Below are 21,330 nucleotides of genomic sequence, written 5' to 3'. Positions count from 1 at the left end.
TGGATTGTGTCTCACATGTCACTTAGGTGACTGAATGCTTGTCTTCCCCTGACTTGTGAATTGCTCTGGGGTTTAGGTGAGACATGACATCCAGGCACCTTGAGAGAGGTAGCAGTGTGCATGCCCAGAGGCAAGCAGGAACATTGATACTGAGATAGAAATGTTGCTTTGAAAAACTTAGACACAAATGAGTTTTTGCAGTGTTCAGGAGCAGTTTTGTGGATCACAAAACTAGGATGTAGGCACCTTATCCCAAGACAGAAGCACCTTTGTGGTCCCATGTTCTTTGTCCAGAAATCAGGACATTCTGAGAACTAAGATAGCACTGGCAGTATTAATTCAGCAAGCATAACTCTTGTGTATTTATGGCCTAAGCTCAGTTTAGACATCTAAGTGCTTGCTAGGAGACCAAAATAAATGTAGCCTGACACTCAGAGGGAATGAGGAGCTGGGGGAGCTCAGTTCTTCCGAAAATCAAGTCATTTTTACTCAATTCCATAAGTGCAGATTAAAGTGCCTAACAAGAACTCAGATTTTAAAATCTTGGCCAATTCCCATCTCAAACTCTCTTTTCCTTCTTAAAAGTGAACCTTAATGTTATGGAATTAGTGCAGACTATATTTTGGCGCCTTGATGTGGCTTCTGTGACAATGTGGCTGCAAAGCCAGCTTAGCTGGCTCCAGAGAAATATCTCTGGGCAGTATACCTGAGTCCCCGTGCCTGCATAGCTTGTACATAGGTAGAACCCTGCAAATATGCTGATATCTCCATTATATCCATGGGTATCCGCATCCATGATGTGGGTGCAGATATCCGCGGTTCATTTTTGCGTATATGCATGTTGATAACAGATACAGATTTGTATCTAGAACCCTGCAAAATTGCGGATATCTACTTTATATCCACAGGTATTCACATACGCGGACATAGATGCAGATATCTGCAGATCATTTTTGCAGCTGCGGATACCAATTCTGTATCCATGCAGGTCTCTACACATGGGGGTAAGGGAGACCGTTTGAAGCGTGGCCGGACTGCTATGTACTTTGGTTGTTCTGGGCTGCAAAGCAGCCCATTGAAAGCTGGTATATATTAGAGCACTTACCTATATTATTGTAATATTATCTAGCACATGTGGGGCCTACTGTATTAAGGTTAAGGAATATACCCCATCACCCCCAACCAATTATTTTTAAGGGGACGCCATTATACTTTTAAAAACGTGAATAGAAAACTCTGGAGAGACAGTAACAGGGACCATAGTCTGCTCTGCTGTAACTGAGAAGTTTGAGCCCTTCAAGCCCAACCTGTCTGCTCAATTCTTGGTTCCTTGGCCATGTGAGCAGTGGACCTGTCTCTCCCTACTTTTTTTCTAGCTCTTCTCAAAGCACTAGTTCTGTGGCCTTCTGGGCTACTTTCATGATGGGGGTTGGGCTTCAGAGTATGATTGGGGAACAGGTACAATTTAATGCTGACCTCCCTGACTTTGATTTGGTTAGTGCGCTACTGTAGACTAAGGAGATGATGCCACTTTGAGCAGCCCCCCTACCCCATTAGTCCCCTTGGAGAATTACTCAACCCCCTCATTCTGAACAGTACTACCCACCACCACATCTGTTGCTCTATACTCCTCTCTTGTGGCAGGGATGGGGGGAGCATTTTCCTTTTTTGTCCCAACCATTTTACAGTGTGAAACTTTAACATGCATTTTTTTTTAATGGGTGACTCTCCAGTCGTTTGAATAGGCTAAATCATTTGTTAGACTTCACAATGACTTGAGAGAGGTTTCCTGACATCTTCTCGGGTTTGTAGTAAACCCTTCCTTCAGTAGTTAGATTGGTCAGAAGAAAAATGCCACAGGCTGAAATTAGCACACAGGATCCTAGATCAGAATCTTCTTTTGTTGTACAAATGGCTTTAAAAATAACTTTTTTTCCCCCTGCACTCATGTAACACATATCTGTTCTTCATCAGTGGCTGCATTTCAATGACATTGTGTGTATATACAGTTGCTTGGTAAATTCTGTGGAAGGAAGACAACTCGAGAATTGTGTGTTTAGGTACACATACAATGGCAATAAATTGTAACGTGCACTCTGCCTGCTAATTCATCTTCCCTTTGATTTATTCTGACAGTCCAACATCTGAGCTGTTTCAGTAATGCTATCGCTAAAACTATATTTTATCTTCCCCCCGCCCCCTTTTCAAAATTATTGTACCCTGAGGCCTAGGCTAGGTGATACTCATACTTGAGGTCTTAGATCTCATAACTCACTAGGTGTAAAATCAGTTGTTTTATACAAGTGAGATGAACAGTGGCTTACTCATTCCTATTAGTGTATAAGGCTTTTGTTTCTAGCCCCGGTAGGATGTGAGATATCAGACCTTATAATTGTGTCATTATTATGTATAGAAATGCTATTTTGGGTATCAAGCTTAAACTGTTTCCAGCTCTCGGATGACAATGCCAAGTGGCTTTTGGGTAATGTTCCTAGTTTAGCAATTCCTGCCAGCTTCTTTATTTTAAATCTCACATGCTGGATGAGACTTGAGCATTGCTTTCCCCTTCTCTTTGTAATAGAGAAACATAGGAATTGTAAGACCAAAATAGACCAATGATCCAAACAGTCAGGACTCTTGTACTAGAGAAAATCAATTCTGCAGTTTTCTCCTTGTCTTACCAGAGCAGACCAATGACCCTGGACTACAGATGCCCTGCCTTTCACAGACACAAATGTCATGTTACAAAGGAGGAGGCCAAAGAAACCTACAGTGCTGCTGAGTAGTTATGCAACCCTATACTCTGTATTCTTCCTGATTGCTGATCAGTTTTCATCCTAAGACGTGAAGACTTATGGCTCCTGTAATTTTTGCCATCCTCGCTAGCATAACTACAAATGTCCTTTCATACAATTAGTTAATCCTTCATTACAATTTTACTAAGCTATTTGCTTCAACAATATCCTGCAGCAGTGAGTGCCACAGGATAATTATATGTTACTGAAATATTTTTTTACCACTTTTAAAGTTTTTTAAAAGCTGTGGGTTTTTTTCTATTAAGTGGAGGATTCGGTAAGAGTGCCTGCCTGCCCCTTCCCACACACATTTTCCCTATACCCTAAAACATGGCCATGTCCCAACCCCACCTCGGAAAGTCTCTTCTTCACACCCCTCCATTAAGGTTGTCTGAGGGATTGGTTAAGGGGTATAAAAATGAACTTAGAATTCCTAGACTTTCAGTCTGCCATTCCCTCGTCTAAAGTATTTGTCCTGCATGCTTTCTCTAGCTGTGGTTGTAAGTCCTGGTCAATAACCATAGATGAGTCCCAAACTTGCAGTGAGTATACCCAAAAAATGTAGCTAATTTGAGCCCCATGCACTTTGCTGTGGATATTTTTTTCAAGTGATACTTTCACCATCAAATTCCTGTCTCCTACAAAGACATTCGGCATGTCACCGACATTTTAAAGGACAGGTGTTTGTCCTATTGTCATTGTCTAGTGCTTTCCCCACCAGAGCCCTTCTTTCCCATGCTTTCGTTCGCATTTCAGTGGTACTCTGTGTATGTATACAGCCAATGAGGCTTTGTCTGCCTTTCATTATTAATTTCTGCACTTATCCCAGTTTGGGGTCACACACACAGACTGATTTTTAAATTTAAATTCTAAAGGGGAGAGGAATTCTCAGTCGCTGATTAAAAATGGATCCAATAATATTGATAATGAATCCACGATCATGGATTTTGAATCAGATTTGATGCTTTAACTTGGAATTTGCTGGATCAAGTGGCTCTAGAATCTGACCTTGACTATGCTTTCTCATCTCTCTCTCTGGTGTTTTTTTTAATCTGTTGCTTCTGAGTGTTCCATGCAACATGGGACTATGGAAAATGTGCTGACTTCAGAGTAGGGATGTAAAAGTGTAGTCAATTAACCGATATGCAAAAGCGTATAGGTTAATGCTATAGACTACATGCATTCTTCCTCCTTGTCCCCCCCCCCCCCCCCCCAGTAAATTATTTTAGCAGGTTGATCAGCAGCCCGACTTAATTCTGGCTTGCAAATGGTCCGGGACCTACCCTTGCTGTGGCTCTGCATTCAAAGTGTATTAGGAGCCGGGTGGGCAGGCAGCCCAGCTCAGTTCCAGCTTGCGCCAGGTCTGGGAGTTCAGATTTCCCCTAGACAGGGGCTGCTGCCACCTTCCGCTGCTGCCTCTGTACCAGAGGCAGCAGGGCAGGGCGGTAGGCAGGCAGTCCACGAGGGGAGCTGGTTTTTCAACTGGCTCCCCTCGCAGACCAGTTTCCGCCTGGCACCCCACACTGCTGCCTCTGATACAGGCCCTGGGGACAACAGAATACTCAACTAACCGATAACAATTCATGAGGTTAACTGATTATTCAGTTAACTGATATTTAACATCCCTACTTCAGAAGTCTGCTAAACTGTTTATGTCTCCCTGAATGGGGGAGGGGTACAGGGTTCTGTCTCCAGCTGGCAGGTGTGTTCCTTTGTTACCAATGGGAGTTGAAAGGTTGCATTTTTTGTATGCCGGGGGCTGTGCAAGCCAAATATTTATTTTGCAGTCTGGCAACCTGACAGTTATTTCTGCATGAAAATGAGTTTAGAAAAGTGAAAGTACAACCTCTGTTTTAGCTCTTGTGATGCTAGTACAGTACAATGCTGTAGAACAAGTGCCATCTCAGCTTCAGGTCTGCATTATGCTGGGCATGTCAACTGCCTTCTCTCAGTCTAAGCTTCTCCATCTCTAAAATGGGGACAAAGAGTCTCTGGTTTGAGAGGGGGCTGCAGAATGTTTAAAAGGAAGCCAGAAATTGTCCCTAATTGCCAGGGCTTTCTGCAGAAGCTAGTTGAAGAGAGAAAAACTTTTCTTTCTGTAAAGGTGTATGGTAATATCGGCACTTAATACATGTAAAAAGCAGAGCCCCAGCAGGGTTGGCTCCTGAGCTTGCTTCCTGCTTATCGACTAGTCAATGGAAAATCCGTCAATTAGTTGATTAAACTAAATTTAACATCCCTAATTGGGGCTGCTGTAGACAAGATTCTTAGCATTATTTGTTCCATTTTTTTTAAAGGAGAAAACTTAAATTGAGGAGGAAAGAGAAGAGAGAGAAGGAAATGGAAGGATTGTGTATTTTCACAGTAAAAGTCATCCCTCAACTTTTGTTATACACCCAAAAGCCAGAGGATTTTGTCCAGCTCTCCTGTCCCCCTCTGAGAGAGAGCCATAAAGTCAGCTTCTCATTCTGCCCTAGGCAAAACAGGCATTCCAAACAAAGCACTGAGCTTCTTTCACCTGTACAGCTGCTCGTGTGCACTTGCAGCAGCTGTCCCAAGTGCTCTGCCAGTGGTGGCTGTATCATTCACTTTTGTAGCACCTGGGATGATGTCTGCCATTCAGACTTGGCTGAACAGATACAGTTTTAAATGGGATTCAGCCAGTCCCCAGAATCCCATTTCTGGGAATGCAGTGCCACATGTTTGGAAATTACACAAAAGCCCCTATTCTCAGCAGCACTGCATGGCAATAAGGAGTTGCTTGGAGATGTGCTATGCCACCAGAATAAAGGGAACTGTTACAGGGACATCAGAAGTCCCCCTGGTCTTTCTCCTCTTCCTTCTACATTGTCTCCAGTCCCCTCTCCACTCATTCCCTCACAGGCAGCAGTTCTAGTGACTAGCATCCAGGTACTGGCCCTCTTCCACCCAGCGCCCATGGCTGCCTGCTCGAAGGTAGCGAGGAAGGCATCTGGATCATCCGCCAGGCTCATTTTACAGAGTTCCCAGCTCGGTGGCCAGATGCCGTCCCCTCCCACGGGATAAACCACTTCTTGGAATTGCTGCTGTATGCCAGTCTGCTCCTGTGTGAGCGCTGCAGGCTGTGTGGTTGCTCTGCTTGCTAGGTCGGTAAGGCCGGTGTCTCAGCCTGGTGGGACTGCTGCATCTGTTCCTGGTGCTTAACAAGCCATTGTAGGGTTTCCTCTATATCGGAGCCACCAGCCACATCTGCTGGCTCCAATCCCAAACAAGCCCCGAAGTGTAACAGGGACAAAATGGACCCCTCAGGATTCTACCCCACCTGTGCCCATAGATCAGCCAGAGTCCTCTTCTGTGTTGCCATCAGCATGCTTTTTGTTTAATGGGACTGTTGCCACCACTTTCTATATAGAGGTTCAGACCTGTAGCCCTATGGAGCATTAGTTTTCACAGCTAGCAGAGAACCAAAACCCTTTGCTCTTCTCTTTTCTCTCTCCCCCTTCCTTTCTGTCAGCCAATCTTATGTAGCCCCCTGGTTAATGAGGCCAGCAGCTACTTCCTGTTATTAGTTAGAGGTTGGGCTGCCTCAGCCAGCTCCAGTTAACCTTTCTCATTGGAGCTGGTGTGACAGGGTCCAATTCGGGGTTTCCCAGCCAGGACTAGGGATGTTAAATTTCAATTAATTGGCTAATTGAATAGTTGATGCAAATTGCATCGAGTGTTAGATTAGACAATGAGGGCGCCTCCGCCTTTGAAGTGTAGCAGGGCTGTTGCTACACTTCAAAGGGGAGCATGGGGCCATTGAGGGACTCAAGCAGCTGACCCAAGGCTCCACGCGGCGTTGCCACTTTGAAACGCCGCATGCAGCCTGGGCAGAGCTGTGTGGAGCCTCAGCTGACCTGGGCTGCCACTTGGAAGCACCCCCTCCTCCCCCCCCCCCCCACTCCTTGCTGCCTCTTTCTGTCACAGTCCCTTTAATGCCTATGGATGAATCACAGACCCTTGGCAATTATGCCCTCTATCATAAAGCATTCCTTTAGGGAGAATTAAATTAATAGTTTCCCCAGTTTACAAAACACTCTCATTTTGCTTAAAATGTCTTTTAAAGGGTTATTCCTCTCTGGTTTGAGAAATTTCCATCCTTCCTCTTTCACAATGTAAGAAGTCTCAGGAAGCTTCTAGTGTGTTCTACAGTACATGTATCCTTGTGTAGGATACATGCTGATCTGGTATTGTACAGATGCTCATGACTGAAAGTGGCCAATGGAAAGTCCCCTATATGGCCAGTACATCAGTTGCACAGAACTGATTAGGGAATTGCCTTACTGAAAATGTCTCAAACTCAAGTCTTCCCCTAGGTGCTAAATCCATGGCAAGTCTGAAATATAAAAATCATTAGTGACTTAAGAAAACACAAAAGACAACATGATTTTCTTTTTTAAGGTGATATTCAGTGGACTTTTTTAGAAAATGAACTTCTCTTGTTTTCCTTCATTACCATATAGTAAAAAAAACAAGCTGGTGGTTTCTAATTAGAGGTTGGGGCCAACTGCAAATTTTAAGCAAGATCAAGGCTTTCCTAGAAGTTTGGTGTGTACAGATCCACGGCTTTGGTTCAGGCTCAGTTTTTGCTCTAACCTGTTGGAAGGTACTTCTTTAAGTTTCATAACAAAACAAAACCCACACACCAACAGGTCATTATGCTTTTAGACTGGGTTTCACCTTCAAGACCATGATCCTGGAAAGTGGGCCAATGTGGAGTGAGGTTCCAGTTTACAGCTGCCACTCACCTTTGTCTGTGTATCTGTTAACCATCATATCCACTCACCCACTAAAATCCTGCAAGGACAAGTCATAGATATATTTTTAAAACAATCATGGAATTGGTGACTGCTATGCCCGAAAGATTCACCTTTGTACTTTTAATCTTCTGAGCTGCACAGTCTCTATGGATCCATTTTTTAAAAAGCAAGAACATGCTTGTTTTCAATTTAAATAAATTAATAACTTCACATGTATTAAAACATCCTTCTATAAAGGGTAGAGAGTGAGTGAAAGGCATTGACCCATTTCTGGGATTAATACAATTAGACTTTTGTTTCTTACCTGACAGTACACTTGATATATAGACACACACACACACACACCCCTTACACCTTGTGACCCAGTCTGTTCTGGAAATCAAACCATTTTAGTAAGAACACGTCTTTGAACATGGCTCTTGCTAGCAAGACAGTAAAATGGCTTTCTTTGCCAATGTAGAGGGAGGTGCTGTTTTGCTAAAACTAGCTGTTGACTGGTCAATAGCTGACACTGTTTGAAGTCTAGTGCACACAAAGCCTCGTTATCCACCCACTATTGTAAAATTGTTTTAGAAAATTATGGAAAGCGGCACATCTCTCACAATGTCTTGTGTGGAAGTGAAGAGAGCTTAATTTCATACTTGTTGTTACACTAGAGAACATAATTCTGCTTTGCCTAGGGCAGGTCTACACTGCGGGGGAAGGTTGGCTTAAGGTACGCAATTCTAGCTATGCAAATAAGGTAGCTGGAGTTGACGTACCTGAAGCCAAGCAAGGGCGCCATCCTCACTGCGGGAGGTCAATGGGAGAAACGCTTCTGTCGACTTTCCTTACTCCTCGCGACAGCAAGGCATACTAGCATCGATGGGGGTGACCTCAGCATTCAATTTAGCGTGCCCCGCTAGACTCATTAAATTGAACGCTGGAAGATTGACCGACCTAGTGTCAGTCTTCCTGGCAATGTAGACAGTACTCTTTATCTCAAAATGAGCTATGCAATGTGTGTAGTGCAAATTGCATGGATTATTTTGAGGTAATTTCGAAATGGCTTATTTAGAAATTTAGCACTGTCTGCACAGCGCCAAATTTTGAAATAAAGCGCTATTCCGACCTGTTCCTTAACCCTCGTGGAATGAGTGTTACAGGGACACTGGAATAATGTGCCTGATATTTCAAAATAACAGGCACATTTAAAGATGCAGAATTGCTGTTTTGGGATACTTCCGGTATCCCAAAATAGCCCCAGTGTTTAGATGTCGTAGCCTTAGTAATTAGAGATCATCTGTCCAGTTTCTCAGCCAACAGGAAGTTATACTGTTCATTGACAGTTCACTTATACAGTTGCTTCTCCTAGGCATAGTGCTAATATGTCTTAGGCCAGCAGTGCCTATGCAAATGAGGCTCAGATTAGCATTTTGCCCTGCTTCGTTTGCATAATTTATTCAAGGGGGTTTTGCACAGAAATGGCTTGACTAAATTATGCAAATGAAGCACAGCAAAATGCTAATCTGCACTTCATTTGCATAGGCATTGCCAGTAGATGTGCTTACAGGTAAACACGTAGGCTACTGTTCTATCCTATTTATTCAGGCAGACGAGAGACCCAAGATTGTTTTAAAGGGTCAGTGACCCTGAGGTATTCCGGATTTGCCACAAGTTTCTGTGCAAATAAATGTGGCATCTTTCTGGATAGGTTTCTGGTCTCAACTGTGAGATGGGTCACTAGAAGTTTTCATCTTAATTAATACCACTGTCCTTCCTCCCCCTTCTTTCTCTCCTGCAGAGCTGGGAAGGCTTTGGGGTTGTTGTCTGGGTCTCAGGGCAGAGCCTGCTGGAGGCACTGGAAGTGGATTGGTTCCTGGTCATGCCCGGTGGAAGGAGGGGACCCAGTCGGCAGCAGCTAAGCCGTTCAGCTTTGCCTTCTCTCCAGACTTTGGTTGGCGGGAGCTGTGGCAACGGCACTGGTCTGAGAAACAGGTAAGGAGAAAGCAGTATGGCCAGCAAGACACGGTGATACAATGAGGAAGTGTTATCTAATGGTCAGAGCAGAAGCCTGGAAACCAGGAACCCTGGGTTCTGTTCTGTGAAGCAGTGTTACCTGGTGGCCGAAGCAGCAAATTGGTAGCCCAGAACCTTGAGTTCTGTTCAGTGACACTGGGAGGGAGTTTGTCTTGTGGTTAGAGCATAAACTGGGACCCAGAACGGCTGCATTTTATTCTTGGCTCTCAGAAGGACTGTGGTCTGGTGGTTAGAAGCGTATTCCTAGGTTGTCCCTTTGGCCGTGCCATTGACGCACCCATTTCCCCTAGCACTTTGCAGTACTAGCCCATTCCACTCTGTTCTCTGCAGTGCCACTGGGAAATCCCTGTACTGTGTCAGAGCATAGGTGTGGATCCTCCTCTGCTGCAGGGCAGGAAGAAAGCTAGAACAGAATTGTGTGTAAGGAGAGAGAGAGACTAGGAAGGCAGGGTTCTTATCTATTTTCCCCCGCAAAGATTGGGGGCTGTGAATCATGAGTGTGCCAGGGAAGCCATTTGCTCATGGAAGAACCCTGATATTCTTGGCCTCAGCCTGGACTTCCTCTCTTTATGCCTCAGTTCTCTTCTGTAAAATGGTTACAATATTGCTGACCTCCTGGAGAAGTTGAGACACATAACCTTGTTGTCTGTGGAAGAAGCCAGGGAAGGGTGTCAAAGGTGTTAAAATAAGCAGGGAGCATCTGCTTGCCCAATGCTAGATGTGCGAATGACGCAAATTCCAGTCAGCGGCGTTCTGCTTTGCTTAATCCCAGGACCCCACACCATTCAGTAATGATTCCAAAACCATAGGAGACAGTTTGAGGCAGCAGAAGATGCTGAGCCTGCAATTAATGGCCTCTGTCTGTTTCAGGAACGGTAGTGCAATCAGCCTCTCAGCTCCTCCCATCACAGCCCTGATCACCCCAGAGCCTGTGCGTCACTGCCGGATCCCTGACCTGCCACTGGACGGGAGCCTTCTCTTCGAATTCCTCTTCTTCATTTACCTGCTAGTGGCCCTCTTTATTCAGTACATCAATATCTACAAGACAGTCTGGTGGTATCCCTACAATCACCCTGCCTCCTGCACCTCTCTGGTGAGTTCCCCATCCTCACAGAACCCATGTCTCATCTTCTCCTCACCTTCTCCTTCAATCCCAGGGATCATCAAGCATTTGACATAAATGAGTGAAAAAAGCCTCATATTTTTTCTGATAGTCTGGGAGGGCTGTAGCAGCCCCATTTTACAGGTGAGGAGGTGGGATGTAGAGAGATGAAGAGACTTAGTCCCTTTGTTGACCGCAAGGTCCCTTAGCGGAGACTGTAGATGAAAATGTTGATCTGATATTTACCAGTTCTAGTGCACGCCTTGGTTTTGGAATAGAGCAAAGGGTCTGTTAGACTCCTGGCTCCCGGGGTGGCACCTCTTATGAGTGGAAATCAACGAAGACCAACCGAAACCAATTGAAGAAGATAGCAGGAATTTCTGTGAGAATCACACGGCAAATCAGCTGTAGAGTTGGGAATAGATGCGGGAGACAAACACTCTCACTGATATACAACAGCTATCTCTAGTGTATTCGGCTCATCAGAGCTTTAAGCACTGACAACCCTGCTGAGTTAGACTGGGTTGGTCCAGCAGGTTGTGCATCCTGGCTTGGGTAGTGACTTATACCTGATGTTTCCAAGGAAGACAAACCTCCTTAGAACACACCTCTCCAGTTAAGCAGCACTGCACATGGGCTTTTGATTTGACTTAATATTCATACCTGTAAGCGTTATTGGCAGTGAAATTGTCTGTTTGTTTGAAATTCAGCTATAGGACAGGCCTGATCCGCTCTTCTCTGTGACGAATGTTTTGTCTTAAACCCTTTTTGTAAAATCTATCTTAGTTATCTCATCTCTGCTCCTTTCAGAAGTGGGCACGTAAAATCCTGTTTAATTAGTTAACTGGTTAAACTTTGTTTAACCAGTTAACCAATTAAATGGGGGCCAGCAGGTTGGAGTGTTCCCCCTGCTATCGGCTGGACTGCTCCTGTTGAATTGGAGCGACCTTCCCTGTGGCACGCTGGGCCAAGACCACTGTGGGCGGGCTCTGCTTTGGCCAGGTTGCGGCACCCTCTGCCCGCAGCAGGCTCTGCGGGACTGGAGCAGCCCCCTGCCTTCGGCGAGCAGGGGGCTGCTCCAGCCTCCACCAATTAAACGTAACCACTAAGCCTCATGCGTTAAGGGTGAAGTTTACTAGTGAACCATTCACATCCCTACTCAGAAGCCAAATGTTCTCATTCCTTCTGGTCAGAGGCATCCAGGCTTTGCCAGTTTCACAGCTGTACTGGCAGCTTCCCAGGAGCCCAAGGCTTGTATCTAATTTGACACGACTGCAGCTATTGTTAACTTTACTACAGAGCTGTGGCCTGTGGAGATGACAATTCTCAAATCAAGCTGGTGGGGGTGGGAAGATTGTTGTCATGAAGCCTGAGGCAATATGGTCTATTGGCTTAAAGGCTGGAGTCAGGGAACCTGGGTCCTAATCCCAGTCCTGATACTGCTTGACTGTGTGACGTCAGGCAAGTTACTTAGGTATCACTGGTCCCTTCTCGTGGTGAAATCCTTTTATTTCCCCTCCTTTAGAATTTTCACCTCATTGATTACCACCTGGCGGCATTCATCACAGTGATGCTGGCGCGGAGGCTGGTGTGGGCCCTCATCTCCGAGGTAACATTCTGCAGTTGTTTCCTCTACCACGGCTAGATACCGGTCCTAGAGAGGCCTTTATTGAGCTGAGTGATCTTCTGTGTCGGGAGGAACATCCCAAATATCCATCATCTCAGTACAGATGTGAGGGGCTGAGCACACGGCTTTGATGGTGTCTGAGGAGCTTCCCCTCTTTCTCTGGGCTGCTCCCTGGCTTAAACCTGCCTTGCAGCTCTCCGGAGCAACCTGGCCTTTATGTTCTTTGGAGGAGTCATCTGACTGTAGGCATTGTGGGAAGAGCAGCTAAGGAAATGGCAATAATTGAGTTGGCAGGCAGTGAAGGAGAGAATAGATTGTTCAGCCACAGCTAAATTCTGATGATGTTCTGGAGAGTGAAATAGGAGATTTCCGGACAAGGGAAATGTCAGAGATTTAGGGGGAGTTCAAGGTCATGGCTAATTCCAAGTTGGGTACAAAATAAAGGCTGAGAAGTTACTGAACTAGGAAGCGTGAGTAGCTGATAGAACTGCTCTTCTTCAGCTCCTATTGCTTTTCATAAGTCTAAGAGGGGCTTTGTGATTCTGCCCTCTGAGCTCAACACTTCTTGATTTCATTGAGAATTGCATCTTGTGTATGTGAGGGCAGAAGTGGGTTCAAGTTAGAACTGGAAAAGATCACTTGGGCCGCCAACAGTGACCTCCCGTGTTCATATGAAAAGACAAGTGGTGGAAGCTCTGTCCACAAGGAGAGTTAAAGCTAGGTCAGACAACGCACTAGAGAATGTATAGAAGGGAAAAATCCTGCTCTGTTCTGCTGGTGACAGGACTAAGTGGGACCTCAAAAGCTCATCTTGTCTCGCAGTTCTTCCATTTCCCCGTACTATATCATCCTCAGTAATGCCTCCCCTAGACTGCTCTTGGATTTCTATGACGATGGGGCCTTGAAACCCCTTGCTCAGACATTTCTTACATGGACTGCTCAACTGCTGACTCCTAAGAATTTTTTTCTTAATATAGTCTGCCCTGGCAACTTTGGTGATTGCAAATAATTCCCTTACTGTAACTGTGAATGCATCTGACGAAGTGGGTCTTTGCCCACGAAAGCTTATGCTCCTACACTTCAGTTAGTCTATGAGGTGCCACAGGACTACTCGTCGCTTGTGAATGCATCTTCACCTTGCAAGACTGCCCATTCGGTGGAGTAGGGGGAGAGAACGTTCAAAAGGCAATGTGTCTCATCATCACGGCGCAATAAAGGGCTAACAAAATATTTGTTTCCTGCTTTGCAGTTCAACTGTAGAAGGCCCTGTTTTGGGAATAACCTAGCACCCGTCACTTCCAGTGGGTTCAGGCGGGGCTCTTAACTAGTCACTATTATTATGGATTGTCCCAGCCAAAGAGCTACCAGCACCTCTCACTCTCATTGATGTAAGGGCATCTCTGTTCCTGAGGAAGAGGGCAGCAGTCACTTCACCTCCTGCAGGAGTCCTGTGGGGACCCTCTTTCTTCCCCCCCCCCCTTGCCTGCCGCACAGCTGTACACTGGCATCAGCATGACAGCACTGGTAATTCTTTTTTCTGGGTTTTGAATTTGCAGGCCTCCCAGGTGGGCGCAACGTCAGTGATTCACTACATGGCACTGATTATGGCGCGCCTGGTGCTGCTCACGCTGTGCGGTTGGGTGCTCTGCTGGACTCTGGTCAATCTCTTCCGCAGCCACTCTGTGCTCAACCTCCTCTTCTTGGGCTACCCGTGAGTAGCGTCCTGGCATCGGGGAAAGGACAGGGCCAGGAGCCCCGGTGGAGGTGGGAGATATGTGGCCTCAGCCATGCTGGGAACGTTGTCCAAGGAAGAGCTGCTGATGGGTGACCCATGTTGGAGGGGTGTGTGGCTAGAGGGGCTCCTGGCTTCTGAGCCCTGGTTGGGTCAGAGTGTGTAGGGGGAGGTGTCTGAAGGAGAAGGGGAGTCATTAGCTCGGGAGTCATGCAGAGGAGAGGTGGATGTACTCTTGGTAAGAAGTGGGTTTATTGAACCTCTAAAGGTTGTGGGTGGGCTCATGGGTCTCTTAACCAAGAATTTTAGAGGGAAGTATGAGCTACACATTACAGGAAGAAGGGAGGAGACCATTGGGCCCTGAACTATGAGCACTAGTTTCTGTGGGGCATCTTCTTGTAGCATGCTTGTGTCAGTGTCAGCATATGGGCTTGTGTGTAGACAGCAGCCCTCTCACCCTGGTTTCCCTCCCCTGCTACAGGTTCGGTGTCTATGTTCCCCTGTGCTGCTTCCATCAAGACAGCAGAGCTCAGCCTCTCCCAACGGACTGCAGCTACCTGGTGCAGGATCAGATGGTGGACGATGGTACCTCAGGCGTTGGCAGCCTGGTCAAACCCAAAGACTTCCTCTCGCTCCTGCGGGAGTCCCTGAAAGAACAGTTCAATAACCCTACGGCCATCCCCACCCACAGTTGCCCCCTCTCCCCAGACCTCATCCGCAATGAGGTGGAGTGCCTGAAAGCGGACTTCAACCGCAGGATCAAGGAGGTTCTCTTCAACTCCCTCTTCAGTGCCTACTATGTGGCCTTCCTGCCGCTGTGCTTTGTGAAGGTACCTGTTGTCCAGCTTTGGCACCTCCCCCATCGCCGCTGCTTTCTCAGTTTTGCACAAAGTGGTTGACATGCCAGATTTCTGGTTAATCCCCTTTTCTCTGTCTCCCCTTTGGCAGCCTGGATGGTGGAGTGTGGCTGCATCTGGAATGCACTAGTACCGCTCCTGTTTGGCGGATAGGTATTGCCATACACGTGATGCACCTGTGGTCCCTCTCCCCCGTTTACTAACCCCTATCCTAGTCCCTGGACTGACAGATAAAATGTGATCGTGCCACAAATGGGCACCTGCTGCCACGTTCACCTCCTAAGTTTTGCCAAAAGTTGAGGTGTGCGTGTTCAGATCTGGGGGTTTGGTTCTGCCTGTGGTAGAACAGGGCCATCAGGGAAGTCTGGACCTGAACCAAAGATCCGACTTCCACTAGAAGTCTTGGTGGCAGGGCTGTATTTCGGTTCTCCAGTTTGCGCCAGGCTCAGTATCTATTGACCAGGAATATTGGGCCTTCCACAGCCAGCCCAATTTCTGTTGTCTGTTATGGAGTCACAGGAGCATCCCTGAGCTTGGCTGGTCATTAACCTGCTGTCACGAAGGGAAAGGGCTCCACAATCCATGGAGCGACCCTGGTCTATGTACACTCCATGGCTCAGTTACCCTTCCGGTAGCCGCTGCTGTGGGAGGAGATGCACAAGCGCATCACAAGCTGCAGCGTCCCCTGCCCTCTCTCCTCTAGGTCCAGGAGAAGGAACTCTGAGGTGTCTCCTAGGCGGTAACCCTCCGAACTCACTGGCCTGGCAGTGCATGCCTGTAAAGTCCGGAGTTGGTCTGCTGCTTGCACACACAGCATCCCTCTGTGCCCTCTGGTGTGACGTGCTAGCGGGGCTAACCTCTCACCTGGTCTCTTGCAGAGCACCCAGTACTACGACATGCGCTGGTCCTGCGAGCACCTCATCATGGTGTGGATCAACGCCTTCGTTATGCTCACCACGCAGCTGCTGCCCCCCAAGTACTGCGACCTGCTGCACAGATCAGCCGCCCACCTGGGCAAATGGCAGAAGTTAGAGCATGGCTCCTACAGCAACGCTCCACAGCACATGTAAGTGCGGGCTGGCAGGGGTCTGTGCTGGGTTTAGAGTGAGGAAGCTTCTCCATTCTGCTGAGTTTTGCACGGAAAGGTCATGGCTGTTCTGCTCTGTCTGTGTTGCCAGGGCCAGCACTTCCCACCTCTGAGCACTGTCAGCTTCCTCCTGGCTGTGAGGACTTTCACTCTTACAACCATCGGGTGGTGGGATGTTTCATAACAGCTCCACTGACACTAATACAAAAATGTTCTTGTGCGGGGGGGTTCCATTTGGACTTGGTTGTGTTAATGGGTAAGATTAAGATTTTGGCAGTATTACAACCAGTAAACAGATATACAGGGAAGCTTGTGACCAGTCTGTGATTTTTACTAAAGATATTGGGGGAGGAGGGAGAGGCTGGTGAAGGATGACTGAAGCCCAAGGAGGTGGAGGGATAAAAGCTGAGCCCTGCTGTGGGGTGGCCCAGCACCACCCACCCCCAGTCCTGTGACCCCTCAGGGTTTCAGGGCCTGTGGAAATTCAGAGCTGTGAGGCGAGCAGCTGAGAACAGCAGGGGGCCCCAGTGGGTGAGAGTTTTCAGCCCTGCTGAGGTGGTAAATGTCACAGAGGTCTCTGGAAGTCACAATATTACCATCATTAATGAGGCTCTGCTTGGTTTTATTCCCGACTGTGTCTCAGACTGCCATGGATATCTTGTCACCTCTCTGTGCCTCTGTTTCCCTGGAGGGAATGATATTCACCTGCTTTGGGCAGGGGCACTGAAATTCTCTCCTCAGACTGGAGCTTTCGAGCTGAACTAGAAAATTCCACATCACCACCTGCTGCCTCTTTTAGGCTAATGGCACCGTGTCTTTCTTTTTCTCCTCAGCTGGTCAGAAAGTACCATTTGGCCACAGGGCGTGTTGGTGCGACACAGTCGATGCCTGTACAAGGCAGTGGGGCCTTATAATGTAGCAGTGCCTTCAGACGTCTCCCACGCCCGCTTTTATGCAAGTATCTCTTCTGATGTGTCATCCTGGAGTGGGAGGTGGCTGGGTGCGGAGGGGTGGAAGAGTTAAGCAGGGGATGAAACCCGCTGCAGCAGAACAGGTTGTGATGAGACTAAGTTGAATATTGGGCAGAAGAAATACATTAGATTATTTAATCCAACATAGCCGGCCCTACCTTCTTCTTAATTTCCTGCTCTTTTCTTTAGGGTCCTCTAATATTCTCTAGCGTACATTGCAGACTGGCATTAGATACAGAGGTCCACTGCTGCCATAAACACATTTTTTCAGATTCACAGCACTCTTGGGCTACGTCTATTCTGCAGCCTTCTTCCACAAAAGCTTATGCAAATGAAGCGCAGAATGTAATATTGACAGACTTCATTTGCATAATTAATTAGCAGCTGCTTTTGCGCAAGAGGCTTTTGCGCAAAAAGGAGCTGTGTAGATGGCTCCTTTTTTGTGCAAAAACCCCTCTTGCGCAAGAGCCATTCTTCCTCATTTTTTCAGGAAGAATGGCTCTTTGGCAAGAGGGTTTTTTGTGCAAAAGTGGCTGCTAATTATGCAAATGAAGCGAGGCAATATTCCACTAATTTGTATATGCTCATTTGCATAAGCTTTTGCCAAAGAAGGCTGCAGTGCAAACATAGCCATTGTGCCAAACCTCTTATTGAAACAATTGCAGGCTAGTGACTAGCAAAGAAGACAGTTGAAGAGGGTTAGGTTGCTTTGGGAGTCCCTAGAAGGCCAGCTTTCCTCCCTGCTAATTATAGGTCACCTTTCTTTTCTCTCTGGCCAGGTAGTTTTGTTTTAAATACGTGGCCTGCTGTAGTCTTGCAGATGTTTAATACTAGATGTGTCCTGGGGCCAGCTGCTGCTGAATGTAGTGAAAGAATTGACATTCAAAATGTTGTTCTGGTACTTTGAGAGCCTGGCTGGTGCAGCAGAGTGGAAGGGAGAGGTGGAGCCTGTTGTTTGTTGAAGTGTGCACCTAGGTCAGTGTGCACCTGTCGGGGACCTGTGTTTAATAGTTCAGCTCCCCCAGGATGAAGTGGCTGCGTCCTAAATAGGCACTATTCTTTAATTGCAGCAAAAAGGCCAATGATTGAGCCGCAGAGAGCGACCTCTCCTGTCAGTCAGGGTTGCAAGAGAAGGGATTATAGCCCTGGAAAATCTCCTCTGGCTTGTTCCCTGAGGGGGGTGGGGGGTGATGACTTTCTGCTCAAAGCACTCTGCTAAAATGGAAGCAGTTTCAAGCCCACAGCAGCAGCATGTACCCCTTGGCTGTTCTCTAGAATGGCTTTAGCATTATGACCTGGCACAATGGCACACTCCAGAGCAAGCAACCCCAGAGCATGTTTCTGGGCTGCTGCCTAGCACATGATGTGGACGTTATAAATTATTTAATCCAATGCCCCAGGCCCTACAAATGCTACAACTACACTCCTGCAGCTTCTTTGCCAGAGAAAACCACAAATACGCTGTTTTTCCTCTGCAGTTCCTCTTTCACCGCCCATTACGGCTGCTCAACCTGCTTATCCTCATCGAAGGCAGCGTGGTCTGCTACCAGCTGTACTCCCTGCTGCGCTCGGAGAAGTGGAACCACACCCTCTCCATGGCCCTCATCCTCTTCTGCAACTACTATGTCTTATTTAAGCTCCTCCGGGACCGGATAGTATTGGGCAGGGCCTACTCCTACCCCCTCAACAGCTACGGACTCAAGGCACATTAACCTGCCAAACGCACCCAAGGGGTGGGAGGGAAGGGAACCTCAAAAAAACTATTTTCGTACAGTTCTATTTTTTTCTTGCGCTGTTTATAAATATTTAAGATATTTTATATTTTGTATACTATTGTTTTTTTGGGATGGGAAGGGGGCAAGTGGCAATTAAATGTCGCTTTATAAACAAGGTGTTATTTTATATATAATCTATAAAATCAGTGTGTATATACCGTATATCTATATCCATACATACAGTTATGTGAAGCAACAGGCTTGTGCGTGTGGTCACTGTGTCTGCTTTGCTCACAGAATCGCACTGCCACCATCTCTGATGTCCTCCCTTGTGGAGCAAAGGGACAGGGCAGAAGAAGTCTCCTACTAGGGAAAGGTGAACAGACCCTGTAGCAGAGACTAATCAACAAAGGGAACTAAAACCAGGGGACTTCCAGAGACATTTCTCTCACTGCTAAGTACAAGAGCCTTGCTCACAGGCATATGCTCCTCTGGGACATACATGCCCTTTTAGTGACAGAGTGGAAAAATATTTTGCTCTAGCCAGTCAATGGTGATGCCATGGCTTAACACAGAAGCTAGGACTAAATCCATAAAGGGAACTTAGTTTCAACATTGTGCTGCATAACAGTTAGCATCTGATGCCTAGTAGAATCCACAGCCTGGTGTTAGTGCCCAAGAATGGGATCCATGAGAACCAGCAAGCTGACATGGGAGCCATCACAAAGGAATGCAAACACCTCCCTTTTCATAAGGATTCATAACCAGGACCTTCTGCAGTGAGATTCCTCGCTCCTTACACAAAACACTGATAGTGGTGCCATATAACTTTTCAGCTAGGAGTGAGAGCACTCTTCTGAGATGTGGAAGGCCTCCTTCAGTACCACCTCCTGCCTGATATGGAGCAGAGATTTGAACTCGCATCTCACAAGAACGGTCTGACCCCTGAGCTCTAGGATACTGAGACAAAGGTTTTTATCCATCCTCCCTGTTGATGCCATTTCACTTTGTCCAAATAACCGACAGGTCATTTAGGCCAAAGAGTGAGTGTGACTCTAGGGCTTAGCAAATAGACGTGGCAGCATTTGATTTTTATTCATTTCCCTTTCTAGTTTCACTGGATAATAGTGATGCTTACATTTGTAGAGTGGTGAAAAATTATGGGGTTGTCAGAATTATTTAGTAAGAGTTGCTCTTGATTCAGAAAGTTAACGCAGCATTGTTCACACAAATTACCACCACCACCTGTCAAAATATCCTTCTGTCAAACTCTCAAAGGTCAAGAGATTTTTCTTATTTTGCCTATCTGTAAATTAGTTACCATCACTGGACGTATTTTTGTCATTAGTCTCTGCGTGTTGAGTGAAATCAACATTTACCAATAAAAATCTAACCCTTCCAAGCCTATTAGTAAGGGAGAGCCATGCCTCTGGGTCTTGGAAGGCCCCAGTTCAAGTCCCTGTTCCTGTCTACCTACTGGATCAGATCCCACAATCTGGACTAGTAAGGTCATGCCTGATGTGAAGATCCTTCCAGGGCTCTGGTGCCCAGACTGAGGTAGCTATGTACATGGCAGATTTTTAGATGCTGTGGGCATTGGACACCTACAGGGTTAGAGGCATCTTGAGTGGAGGTATCAAGAATCTAAAGTTTGGATTTTAAGTACTGTGACGGGGCGGACAGGGGGTAGCCCAGGCCCAGCTGGCTGAGAAGGCCCCGCCCCTCTGACCCTGCTGGGCATGCTCCCAGCAGAGGCTGGGTATAAAAGTAGAGGGAGCTCTGCAGTCAGGGAGACCGCAGGGTAAGGGGGTAGACCAGGCCGGGCCAGTGTTTCTGCAGCTGCTGAGACCAGAGTTGCTGCCCGTGCCTGAACCTGACACATAGAGAAAGCAGCCGCCGATCCAGGGCGGCAGGAGCACGCCCACAACCCCGGCAAGTACTGCCTCAGAGGCGAATGGGTCCTAGGGGAACCGGGGCATGGTAGGAAGCAGCCCAGGGCAAAGGATACAAAGTTTGGCTCGGCGTGTGTCGGCCGGATTCCCCACTGAGCCGGCAGGAGCCATAGGCCCTGCCTAAAGGGACCTGGTGGAGAAGGAGGGCCCGGGTCCCCCTACCACCCGGGCAAGAGGAATGGGATAATCAAACTCTGGGCCAGGAGAGGCTTCTCCAAGCGGCTAGATCTCTAGTACCGTATAGGCCCTGAGAGAGGGGCTGGGCCTTTTGAGACTTTGGGTACCATATATCCCCTGAGAGGGGGGCTGGGACCGAGACACGGGCCAGGAGAAGGGGGCCGCAGCCCGTGTCACAGGCGTACCCCCTGACAAGTACCTAAAGTGGCAGACATCTGAATCAGTGTGGATCAGGCCTTTAGTCAGTGACAACTTGCACAGGCTCCTGTGCTTCCTTTTTTTCCTGAGAAGGGATTTGAGCCCTTCCAGCTACAAGGGTTTGATTTTTCTGTACAGAGCAAAAGAGCCTGGTTTTGAGAGGGGGCCAAACTCCAAGACATTCCAATGGCAGGAGTGGATTTTCAGCAGTTTAGGTTTCCTTCCCCTCACCCTGCTCTCAGAGTTGCTGCTGGCAGTTTATAACATGGTCTTTAGAAGGTTCCCATCACCGGCGTACCAGGACATATATTACGTGA

The 21,330-nt window shown here is 47.1% G+C and overlaps 1 protein-coding gene across 3 annotated transcripts in view; it reads left to right on the top strand.

Annotated features, from left to right (window-relative positions):
* The window catches only part of TMEM39A (transmembrane protein 39A), a 44,705-nt gene extending 24,758 nt beyond the window's left edge, over window positions 1-19,947 (top strand). For 2 of the 3 annotated variants that reach the window (XM_075905834.2, XM_006132871.3), the window contains exons 2-9: window positions 9,360-9,553; window positions 10,466-10,688; window positions 12,223-12,306; window positions 13,881-14,035; window positions 14,538-14,886; window positions 15,792-15,979; window positions 16,834-16,954; window positions 18,450-19,947. In XM_075905834.2, coding sequence (XP_075761949.1) covers window positions 9,441-9,553; window positions 10,466-10,688; window positions 12,223-12,306; window positions 13,881-14,035; window positions 14,538-14,886; window positions 15,792-15,979; window positions 16,834-16,954; window positions 18,450-18,683 — 1,467 coding nt within the window. In that variant the 5' untranslated portion in view covers window positions 9,360-9,440 and the 3' untranslated portion in view covers window positions 18,684-19,947. The remainder of the gene's footprint in view (window positions 1-9,359; window positions 9,554-10,465; window positions 10,689-12,222; window positions 12,307-13,880; window positions 14,036-14,537; window positions 14,887-15,791; window positions 15,980-16,833; window positions 16,955-18,449) is intronic. The other variant, XM_006132873.3, reaches the window with a different exon arrangement.
* Window positions 19,948-21,330: the final 1,383 nt, after the last annotated feature.

Source organism: Pelodiscus sinensis, chromosome 1 (assembly GCF_052426305.1).
Source record: "Pelodiscus sinensis isolate ZL-2025 chromosome 1, ASM5242630v1, whole genome shotgun sequence".
Taxonomy (NCBI): Eukaryota; Metazoa; Chordata; order Testudines; family Trionychidae; genus Pelodiscus; species Pelodiscus sinensis.
The sequence above is the reverse complement of the archived record's forward strand: the minus strand, read 5'-3'. Positions and strand labels throughout refer to the sequence as shown.